We start from the raw sequence: 12,268 nt of genomic DNA, 5'->3' as shown, positions 1-12,268 counted from the left end.
TTATGAGAAAACCAAAAGAATAACTACTAAAGATATCGAAGACTATAGTATTATCATGCATGACCATTTCATTTTAAAACATGTACCAATTATTTCTTCGATAAATGTCAGCTAAATTAACTTTTCATTATAACATCTATAAGTTTTTCTTTTATTGCTACCTCCAGAAGTAGTATTACGTCTAAACCACACATTGTGTCTGATGTCCTAGCAGTGTCTGTTGGTCGTGGCGTAACTTTGAAATCGCCTGTGTCATTGACATTTCGAGTCCCCAATGTAACAAAGGTACAGCACTCTGCATGGGTTACCTTGTTACTTGTTGAAGACAACACATTTATTATTATTTTTTTTTTGTAACTGCATGCGTTTTTGGACCTCGTAATATGTTTGTTAACTATACATTTTATTATATTGTGGAAGTGTTCTAATCGAAGTGTGTCCACTTTTGTTGACATGAACACAATTGCTAGATCTATTGATGTGTTGGCCAGCTTCAGTCGTTGGAAAACTATTTGCGTTGTAGTTGTAAGGAATAGAAAGAAGAAATTCCCCTGTATGACCTTGTGTCCTATAGGGCAGATGATGTAAAGGTCATCTGTTTCTGCGGCCTACGGTTCCCGAGGGTGTCATGTGGCTCGCACAACGACCAACCGCATTTACTTTTCCCCAACTAATTTTAGGTACCCATTAGAGCTGGGTGGACTCAGAGGCGCCCAAAGGTCCTGAAATTAAAAATCCCAGTCTTCTCCAGGATTTGAACCAGGGACCCTCGGTTCGGAAGCCAAGCGCTATACCGCTCAGCCGCCGCGCCTCCGTTGTAGCCATATTTTTAATATGTCAAAGAAAAAGAAATTATTATCAAAGCTTAAAAGAAACTAAATTGAAAAAGGGGCAATCATTTCACAACTTTTTTGATTGAGACTTTTTCAAGACCGACTAAAACGGTCAATGTTTAGCAAACATTTTACTACGTCTCAGACAACGCGATCCGACCCGCACAGAAGGACGGTCGAATTTTCCTTTGTATTGTACATTTGTTCTGTCGACGTACGTGTGAACTAAACAGTCGCGCTGCAATAAGTTTTGCTGAACAGGGTGATGATCTTACGACACTAAGGTATCACTTTCAGATCTAGCCATCTATGTCGACAAATGATGTAAAGCCAATCTTTTTCTACTTTCAAGAGTGTCATGTGACCAGCATATTATCCAGAGACGTTTTAATTTCCCTAACATATTTCATGTACCCAATGGAGCTGTAAAGATTCAGCGGAGTTCATAAAATACAGATGTTTAAAATCTCAATCTTCAACGGTAGTCGAACTCGGGACCTCTCTCTTCGTAAGCCAAGAGCTTTAACACTAAAGCAGATTCAAAAAGTACATGCGCTACATATGCCTCTAATTTCTTGTTATATTTAGTATCGGCCCTTCAAACATCTCAAGGACAGTTTATATTTAGTATCGGCCCTTCAAACATCTCAAGGACAGTTTATATTTAGTATCGGCCCTTCAAACATCTCTAGGACAGTTTATATTTAGTATCGGCCCTTCAAACATCTCAAGGACAGTTTATATTTAGTATCGGCCCTTCAAACATCTCAAGGACAGTTTATATTTAGTATCGGCCCTTCAAACCAAACATCTCAAGGACAGTTTATATTTAGTATCGGCCCTTCAAACCAAACACCTCAAGGACAGTTTTCAATAACTTTTATAAACGTTTGTCCTATTGTATTTCAGTTGGACAGCCACGTGACTCCACAATGTGTATATCTCGACACATCGATGAGGTAAATTGAAGAAATTCTTTGATTTGGTAGAAATAAACTAACGAGAAATAATCTATCTTTAGAACAGAAAGTTATTAATGTGTTAGTATCAAATTAAATTTTAGTTCATATAATCCCAGTGGTCGTGTGACCTGGTCAAGAGAAGGTTGTTTAACGGAGCGCTTTACAGATGACCAAATTATATGTAAATGTAACCATCTGACCTCCTTTGCAGTGTTGATGGGACCTAAGCAGGTAATGCCTTCTACCACATATCATTTAAAATATTAAGTTTCATATTTAACGTTTCTTTCGACGCCATTGATCCTGGCCAAATGTTGGACACATATAATCTGTCTTTTAAAGTTCTATCTTTTGGAACTTTTTGTGAGACTTTTTTAAATAATATTTAGACAATTTTACACTATTCGTGACATCTCAATTTTTTTTTCTCTTAAAGGTAGGTGTATTCCAGAGGCGTAGTGAGCAAAACGTGAGCACGGCGCAAGGTACATTATTTGCGCGCCACCCTTCATTTTTAACCCAGAGGGTGGCGCCCGGGGCATCGTGCCCCTTATTTCTCCCTCACTACGCTTTTGGTGCATACATCTGATTGTTATTGATAGACATTAATAAGGACTAGTCTTTGTGATTAGTCGCTTTACATTTTGCGACGCATATAGTGATTGGTTTGAAATTATTTTGTTGTTTATATAGCTTAAAAATTAAAAATAGTTTCATTCTTTATCGGTTGCAAAAAAATGAAATTTATCTTTATTAAAAGTTTTCCAATATAAATATTCCCATAAAGTTATTGAATGGCTCTTTCTCTAAAGCATGACTTATCCCCCCCCCCTTTTTAATCTATACAGCTAGCTGAACATCAAGCTATGACTGCACTAACCATCACTGGGTGCTCTGTATCTATAGTATGTCTAATCATAACCATAGTTATCTACCTTTATTTCTGGAGGTAGGTCTAGAGTCTAGATTAAGATAATGAAGTTATATTTTTTACTTTATGCAGGGCCGTTTTAAGTAAGGAGAAGCTCCGACACAATATATTTGCAGAGGCCCCTACAGTTTTGTGAAAGCTTTAATAAAAATTTACTTATTTATAATAATACTTGTAGCTATTTCAGAAGAAAGAAAAGTGGACTTGTAAATTTCACATCTTTTTCTCCTTTAAAAATATTATTTAATAAGCATATTTTGGTATAAAAATATATACTTTTAACTTTCTGAAGGGTCTTATAAAGCCCTAAGTTGTCGCACTGCCATTATTGCTACAAGCGGATGTTTCTTTAGAAAAAAATAACACTTAAGTTTCTGACCCGTCGAAATTTTGATGTTTTTTAAAATCTCAATTTGGAGCCGCTCTCTTGTGGAGTCCACGGGGCAGTAGCCCCTGATTACCCTCCCTTAAATCCATCCCTATTTTTTCCTCAAACTTATTTAATGCTAAAACATTGACTTGTTAAAGTGTGCTTTTTTTCTTTTGTTTTGCTTAAACTTCTGATATTTTTGTGAAAGTATTAATCAGACGTCCATGGCACACTTGTTTATTTTTAGGTACGTTAAAAACGAGCGGTCAGTCTTACTTTTAAATCTGTGTGTCTGTATGCTGATTAGTTACTTGGTCTTCTTGTTGGGCATTGACAAAACTGATAACCAGGTAACGTTTTATTGGATTAAATTAGACCCCATTTTAGTCTAGAAAATTGTTAGCCGTTTTTTGTGTATTATAGTGAAAGGGACATTTACATTTCCAAACTGGAGATAATTTTCGAATTGTAGTCATTTTTAGACTTGATATTTTTAAATATTGGATCATGATTTAATATATTATATTGTCTAAAACCTTTTCCCAACGAAATAGAACCTTTTCTGCTTTTTTTTCTGCTCTAACAAAATCTTAGATGTGCCTTACAGTACCACGACATATTCTTCATACGATAGTTAAAGCAACACTGTTACACTTTTTTAATATACATTTTTTTATTGTGATAGTAAATTCGGTCCGTATAGTATTAAGGTAAACCTTATATCCCAATTTCAATCATGATTCAAATTTAACTTATATCAACGTATAGAAAACATCTTTAACTATTGAAATACCTTCATTAGAGAATATCTCATGTATGTAATATGATTAAGACGATAAAACTATAAATAGCTATTAGAATTTAACAGTACAACACCATTAACATAGTCTAGTTCAATCTTCTTTACCTATTTTATTCTAAAATTTTATGTTTTGATTTAAAAAGACATTTTTTTCCTTGTTTTATTTCCAGATACTCTGTCAGTTCATCGGCATATTTCTTCACTACAGTTTCCTGTGTGTATTCTTCAACTTCTTAAGTCAAAGCCTGGCTCTGTATAAATCAATATACAGTGTATCCGGACGTGTTCGGCTGGAACTATTCTTACCTGTCACTTACAGTGAGTCAGAGATTTAAATGAACTTTTCAAAAAATCCTTTAATGAACATTGGAGTCTTAAAATACTAAAATAAAATAGGGCTCCTCAGTTACACGAAAAAGTGCTCGAGATAAACCATAAAAGTGCTCGAGATAAACCATAAAAGTGCTCGAGATAAACCATAAAAGTGCTCGAGATAAACCATAAAAGTGCTCGAGATAAACCATAAAAGTGCTCGAGATAAACCATAAAAGTGCTCGAGATAAACCATAAAAGTGCTCGAGATAAACCATAAAAGTGCTCGAGATGAACCATAGTCGTTCTACGACTGAAGGAGGCCAACGACTAGTCTTAAAATATTTATAGTACAGGTTTAAAGGAAGTTCACTAACATATATATGTAGTGGGTTAAGCACAGAACAATAATGGCATAATTGAGGAAGAGAACTTGTTGGCCTAATGCTTATTCTAATCTTTTATTGTTGATTTAAGATCTGCAATTATACAATAGGTTTGAAACAGGCACAAAAGGAAAAAAAAATCACAATTCTAAATGACATCGTTGCAAAGGAGATTTAGTAAATTAAAGCGATGAAGGTACCAGAAAGACGGACAGTGTTCACATTTATTTGCCATTTATTATGTTCCGAAACTTGAGTGTTATTCCGGGGCAAAGGTCAAATGGCTATCGGCTACCGGTATAGTCTGAAGACGTATCCACCTCACTGCATACGAGTAGGTAGGGGAGAGCAATAGAATTCATGGATGATCACTTTTATATTCACACTGTGTCTTACTTAATACGAAGACTTTCTGTTTATTCTTTCAGTTACTCCTCTGCTAATTGTTGGAGCCACAGCCTTAGTGAATCAAGCTGAAGGATATGGAACACCTAATTAGTAATCATTTTTTCAATTAATTATTTACTTTCTTTTGCATAGATTTATTATGATCCCAGTTAATTTTTCCTCTAGTGGGGGCGGGGTGGATGATTGGTTCTGGTTTCGAATCTCGATGAAGACTGAGATTTTGGGTTTTAGGACGCTCCTGAGTCCATCCAACTGTGATGGGTACCTGACTTTAGTTGGGGAAAGTAAAGACGGTTGGTCGTTGTGCTGGCCACCCTACTCGTTAACCATTTTAAATACGAAACCAACAATTCTTAAACTTTCTACTAGTGATTATCTTAAACACTTATCTATATTTTCACAGCTGCTGGTTATCTGTAAATAAAGGCTTCATATGGGCTTTCATTGGTCCTGTTATATGTGTTTTGTTAGTAAGTATTAGATTGTTGTCTATTCAGTAACAAATATACACTTCTATAACACCAATTATCTAACCCTATCAATGCAATCAAAAACTATATATGGTAAAGAGGTTAAATTATTCAATTTATGAGTAGATGTAGTAGAATAAGTTGTTTAATACTACACACTATCAATAGGTTTACTCAGTGGCGTACCGAGGGGGGGGCATCCGCCCCGGGCGCCGGAGAGTGGGGGGCGCCAAAATGGGTATTACCATTGGCGTCACTAGGCAGGTGCGGGGGATGTTACAATATAGGAAATTTCCTGGCCACAATGAAGCTAATTGCTCAGTTTGATCCATTATTATAAAGTCATCTACAGCATTCTAAAAATGTTCCGGGTTCAGTTTCATATCTGTCACCAAGAATTCAAAATGAATTTATCAGTTTTCTTGCATCTACTGTCAGAAAGCAGATACTCTGTGATATTCGACGAAACAAATATTATGGACTAATGCTAGATTCAACACCTGATCTAGCACACCGGGAACAGTTATCAGAAGTTATTAGGTTTGTTGATGTTAATTTCAAAACCAAAAAAGTGATCATCAAAGAATCTTTTCTTGGTTTTATTCAGCTTCATGCAAAAGATGCAGCAACACTAGAAAATGTTATTGTTGAACAGTTGCAAGCAGACAACCTTCCTATAGCTGACTGTCGATCTCAGTGTTATGATAACGCAGCTGTAATGGCAGGAGAACTGTCCGGACTCCAACAAAGAATTGCCATTCGAAATCCTCAAGCATCGTTTGTTAATTGTAACAACCATAGCTTGAATTTAGCTGGATTACATGCTGCAAAACAGGATCCAGTTGTTGATACATTTTTTGGTACAGTTGAGAAAATTTACGTTTTTTTCAGTGCTTCAACTGTTCGATGGGAGAAAATGAAAGAATTGCTTGGAATTACATTGAAGAGAGAATGTCCAACACGCTGGAGTGCAAGACAAGATGCGGTGAATGCAATCCACGAACAGTTTGATGGATTTTTACAGCTGTTAGAAAACCTGTATGAAGATGGTACTCAAACTAGTGAGACTCAGAATGATGCATACAGTTTGCTTCAAAATGTGATGAATTTCTATTTCATCACTCTACTTGATTTCTGGCATGCAGTTTTGTCAAAAATTGACCGGATTCAAAAACGACTGCAAGATCCATCAATGAATTTCCATGACGCAGCACTGGACTTAGAAGGACTGCAGCAACGGCTAAGTAGCATTCGAGAAGATGTTTGCATCACTGCAGCCAATGCAGCTAAAGTTCTGTGTGAAAAATTGGGAATTAGGATAGAAGGAAGAATTAAACGTCGAAAACAGATGCCTGGTGAAAATGCTGGTGATGCAGGACTCGCTGCGGTTGAAGAAATAACTCGCATTATGAAAGCAGTTATTGATAGACTAATCCAGGAGATGACAACACGATTTGGTCGTCTGAAGACGTTTGATGAAAAGTTTGGATTTCTATTCAACATCAGCAAATTGTTTGCTAATGATACCTCTAATGATATTCAACAGCACTGTGCTACGCTGGCTGACTTTTATAAAACTGATATCGATGGAACTGAACTGTTCGTAGAAATCAGTGACTGCAGTATGTTGCTGAAAACCCGGCCAGATGCTACCCCAAGCAGCCCATTCGAATTACTTTCATTTATTATTTCATATGGCAATGACATATTTCCAAACTTGCGAATTGCTTTGCAAATTATGCTGACAATCTCTGTGTCAGTTGCTAGCTGTGAGCGTTCTTTTAGTAAACTAAAAATCATTTTAACTTATTTGAGAGCTTCAATGGGTCAGGAGCGTCTGTCAGACTTGGCATTGCTAAGCATAGAAAAGGCGCTGGTCGAAACAATTAATTTTGATAATGTCATTGGCAACTTTGCTAGTGCAAGATCACGAAAAGTAGTTCTATAAGAAATGGCTAATGTTGCTTCAGATTGTTCATTAACTTTGTTTACAATAAAAAAAATTAATTTATTGATTGGTGATTGTTTTAATGCAAATATAGATTACGCATACTAATAGGGGGGGGGATGCGCCAACAGACTATGCCGCCCCGGGCGCCTGGCACCCTAGGTACGTCACTGGGTTTACTAGTCAAATGGTTACTCATTAAAAAAATGATTTCTTCTATGAAACAGGTTAACTCGGGTGTCCTTATTGCTGTCATTAAGACAATTCAGTCAACCCATTCTATGATAGACAAATCAAACGCTGAGAGAACGATGTAAGCTTGGACCTTGACCATTTTACATTAAAAATAATATTTATAAATTAAATATAAGTATTATCTTATCTTATATAATACAGACGTTACTTCAAAAAAGAAGATGATTACATCTTACGCGTAATGCATTTAGTCATGCATGTTAACCAATGACTTAAATAATGCCAAGTCACTGGTTTTCCTGGCTAGCTCAGGCAACCCATTCCATGCTCAAATAGCACTAGGGAAGAAGGAATATTTGTACAAATTTGTCCTAGCATGTGGAACGAGGAGTGCGCCTTTATCTTTGTGTCTTTCAGAGTATTTTATAAAATTTTGTATTTGAAGATTATGGTTCAGTGTTTTATGGATAATTGCTACTTTACTTTTAGTCTTCTGTCCTGAAGGCTTTCTAAATTTAGTGATTTTACTAAAGGTGTTACTCTAGTCAAATGTGAATATTCGTTTGTTATGAATCTCACTGCTCTCTATTTTGTGTCTGTTCTTAATGTTTTCTTGAGTTGAGGGGTTTAAAATTGGCAGGGGAAATAATTAAAAAAAAAGAGTTTTGGCCTTGTCATGTCATGTTCTATAAAAGAATTGAACTTTTAGAGTTATGAGAGGATTATGATTAACATCTCCATCTACTTCAGGTCAGCAGCTCGTACCATTGTGGTCCTAACTCCATTATTTGGACTCACCTGGACTTTTGGAATAGTGTCTCTACTTACTGATGTGGTAGTGCTACAGTATCTTTTTGTTATATTTAATACTTTCCAGGTGGGTAACTTTTAGATAATGTCGTTTTACACAATGTATTTTTTACATGCCAGTTTCCTACAAAGATACCATTTAAGGTGGCTTAGCGGTAAAGCGCTTTACCTCCAAACCGGAGTGCAGGTTTGGAAAACCTGGTGAAGACTGCGATTTTTAATTTTGGGATCTTCGGGCGCCTCTGAGTCCACCCAGTTCTAATGAGTACCTGGCATTAGTTGAGGAAAAATAAAGGCGGTTGTTCATTGTGCTGGTCACATGACACCCTCGGTAACCATAGGGAACATAAACAGATGACCAAAGGAAACATCAAACGCCCTATAGACTACAAGGTCTGAAAGGGGAACCTTACTTCTTACTTTTAGACTTTCAGTTACTACTCCATTTTATAATAACAATATAGTATTAGTTATTATTTGTACAATATTAATACAATTTTAAGTTTCTTTTTATATTTATTTCCTAAGATAAGTTTTTACAAATATTTTCTGATATCTATTTATTGTAAAAAAAAAAAAGAACTATCTATTGTACAACTTGTACACTTTTAGTCATCCATTGAAATATCTTAAAGAATGTACATTCTAAACACAATGCAGAAAGAAACATTTTTTTTGGTGCATTGGCCATTAAGATGTTCTCTTTTAACATTAATATGGGAACTAGGCCTACCTTATATTTTGAATGCTCTTTAACTTAACAATATTTGGACTTTATATTGAGCACTAAAATATAATCAGTTTTTTTTTCTCTACCACAGGGGCTGTTCATCTTTGTTTTCTATTGCCTACGACAACGTCAGGTAAACTTCACATCTTTGTCTACGCTACAGTTTTACATTTGAAAGAAAATATTTATTTAGCAGAGAATAACTCTTACAACTTATAGAGTGATTATTTTGCTCTTAATAAACAATGAGTGCTAAAAAGTTTGACTGGGCTTTGAACTTTACAATTGCCAACAATTTTAGCCTTTCTTTTTTAACCTAATGAGTCTAGACAGACATGACAGAAGAAATGACAACAAAAAAAAAAGAATTTATATTTATATAAATATGTGTAAAAATGAGAATTTTGTTTTAAAAATATCATTTGTTAAAATCAATTCTAGTTTTTAATTTTTTTGTTACAGATTATAGAGGCTATTCTACAAACCAAAAGACAAAGACAGGCCCAAAGTACGGACAGAACAAACAAACCTCAAACAGCCTCAACATATTGATGCAAAATATTTGCTCTTCCAAAACATAAGAACAAATTTATGAACATTGACTTTGTAACGACTTAGTTTTACATTTTGAAAGCCAAGCTCTTAGATATCACTTGTTCTTTTTTCTTAGATATCGCTTGTTATTTAGTCTTAGATATCACTTGTTCTTTTTTCTTAGATATCGCTTGTTATTTAGTCTTAGATATCCCTTGTTCTTTTGTCTTAGATATCACTTGTTCTTTAGTCTTAGATATCACTTGTTCTTTAGTCTTAGATATCACCTGTTCTTTTGTATTAGATATCACATGTTCTTTTGTATTAGATATCACTTTTTTTATTGTCTTAGATATCAATAGTTCTTTTATTTATATATCAATTGTTCATTTATCTTAGATATCACCTGTTCTTTTGTATTAGATATTACCTTTTTTATTGTCAGATATCAATTGTTCTTTTATTTAGATATCAATTTTTCATTTATCTTAGATATCACTTGTTCTTTTATCTTAGATATCACCTTATTCTTTTGTATTAGATATCATCTTTTTTGTTGTCTTAGATATCAATTGTACTTTTATTTAGATATCACTTGTTCTTTTGTCTTAGATATCACTTGTTCTTTTGTCTTAGATACCACTTGTTCTTTTGTCTTAGATATCAACAATCCTTTTATCTTAGAAATGTGCATAGCATGAAATAAAACTAAAGAAATAATTTCCAACATTTATGCTCTTTTCAATATTCTATGCCATTGTTAATGTATAAGTTGACAACGTTTGTTTCAATGCCATGGATCCGTCTCATGTAAAAACTCCATAAATGTTGTATCTGGAAATAATTCAGCATTAAACTGACATTTTGTACTTATAATATGTTATATTTGGATACAATTTTCAAGAAATGTGTTATTAATGTATTTAAAAGTTAATAAAAAATATCTGTTCATAATTGTCTACATGTATTCCTAAACATGCTTATATAAATATTACACTGTCATGCTTATGCTCGTGTATTTTAGTATTTGTGGAGATTTTTAAAAAATTGAAAGTTTATTGTATAAAACTGCTTTTATCAATCTTCTGAATGTTTTACTGAATACCAAAAACTATTTTCTTTCTTTAAAAAAAATATTATTTTATTCCATTTCATTCTCTATATTTCATTCTTTTGTAATTCTATTCCATTCCATTTTATTCTATTTCATTCTGTCTATTTCATTACATTTTATTCTCTATATTTCATTCTATTTTATTCTATTTTAATCTCTATATTTCATTCTCTAAATTTCATTCTATTTTATACTATCTATTTCATTGTCAATATTTCTTTCTCACTTTTTTTTATTCTCATTTTTTTCTTCTCTGAAGCTCCAAAGAAAGAGAAATGTTCATCGTTCATCAAATGTTTATTTTGGTTATCTTTTTTCAAACATTTAGTATGCTTGGACGCTAACTGGAGAATTAGAGAGGAAGATCTTAGTCATGGAATCGAGAAGCTACTCATAGTCCTAAGTATCACCTATAAATACCGTGTCACAAGTAAGAAACTCATAACCAGACGACAATGGCAAACAGCCCTCACGATGACACTGTTAAAACAACAATATGCCAACGTAAACTATATGGCCGTTGTACGAAGTCCCCAGCAGGTCTGGCCAAAACATTCCTGGAGAAAACTGTACAAGGGAAAAAAAGATACTGTAGACATCAAAGAATGGACAGGCCTGTCATTGTAAGACATACTAGTTACGACGTAAGACAGGAAATAAGAAAGAGGGTGGACAGATCAGCGCGCCATCCAACACACTAAGGAGAGATGGAGGTGAAAGTGACTTTCTAAGTCTAAAAATGATACTAACAATCAATGGTAAAAATTAACAACTATTGCGAACTGTTATTACTATAAACCAGACAAACAATGCTAGCGTTTTAAATTGTAATCGAAAAACATTGCTGTTAATAACAAACAAATAGCCTGTTATTGATAAAGAGATTTAAATTTTCAAAACATTAAAAAAGTGGACCTCATTCACGAAAACGAACGATGGCGTGATAACATTGATAGAACAACGCTAAAAACTGTCACGTGATAACATTGATAGAACAACGCTAAAAACTGTCACGTGATAACATTGATAGAACAACGCTAAAAACTGTCACGTGATAACATTGATAGAACAACGCTAAAAACTGTCACGTGATAACTATTGTTGATTAAAATTAGATCGTAATTTGTACAGAAGAGATTGAGAAGCACGTGACTCAATGTTGTCTGTTGGTGAATGAGGTCCATTGTTCCATTGTCCTTTCAACTTATGACTTCAAAGAATTTGTAAACAAATAATACATGTTGTTAGACATGGTGCAGTCCTACTTCGGTCACTTTTAATTCAGTTACATTATTATCATCTTATCTTTCTTATCTTATTGTCACCCTCATCTTCACACATCCTTTTGTCTCTTGAACGGTTGGGGTACCACATATGATCTGACGACCGTCTTTCTCCATTCCTCTCCGTCTTTTGTCTTGAACAGAATCTCAACAGTTCCGTCCACTCTTGTAGTTTGTCCT

General features: G+C 34.4%; 1 protein-coding gene across 1 annotated transcript in view; it reads left to right on the top strand.

Moving 5' to 3' along the window:
* The window catches only part of LOC106064004 (adhesion G-protein coupled receptor F1-like), a 51,882-nt gene extending 41,154 nt beyond the window's left edge, over positions 1-10,728 (top strand). Inside the window, exons 16-27 of the mRNA XM_056031178.1 lie at positions 168-285; positions 1,743-1,792; positions 1,912-2,026; positions 2,644-2,744; positions 3,344-3,446; positions 4,069-4,216; positions 5,025-5,094; positions 5,408-5,474; positions 7,650-7,735; positions 8,368-8,494; positions 9,249-9,290; positions 9,620-10,728. Coding sequence (XP_055887153.1) covers positions 168-285; positions 1,743-1,792; positions 1,912-2,026; positions 2,644-2,744; positions 3,344-3,446; positions 4,069-4,216; positions 5,025-5,094; positions 5,408-5,474; positions 7,650-7,735; positions 8,368-8,494; positions 9,249-9,290; positions 9,620-9,709 — 1,117 coding nt within the window. The 3' untranslated portion in view covers positions 9,710-10,728. The remainder of the gene's footprint in view (positions 1-167; positions 286-1,742; positions 1,793-1,911; positions 2,027-2,643; positions 2,745-3,343; positions 3,447-4,068; positions 4,217-5,024; positions 5,095-5,407; positions 5,475-7,649; positions 7,736-8,367; positions 8,495-9,248; positions 9,291-9,619) is intronic.
* Positions 10,729-12,268: the final 1,540 nt, after the last annotated feature.

The sequence above is a fragment of the Biomphalaria glabrata genome, chromosome 5, assembly GCF_947242115.1.
Source record: "Biomphalaria glabrata chromosome 5, xgBioGlab47.1, whole genome shotgun sequence".
NCBI classification, from domain to species: Eukaryota; Metazoa; Mollusca; class Gastropoda; family Planorbidae; genus Biomphalaria; species Biomphalaria glabrata.
The sequence above is the reverse complement of the archived record's forward strand: the minus strand, read 5'-3'. Positions and strand labels throughout refer to the sequence as shown.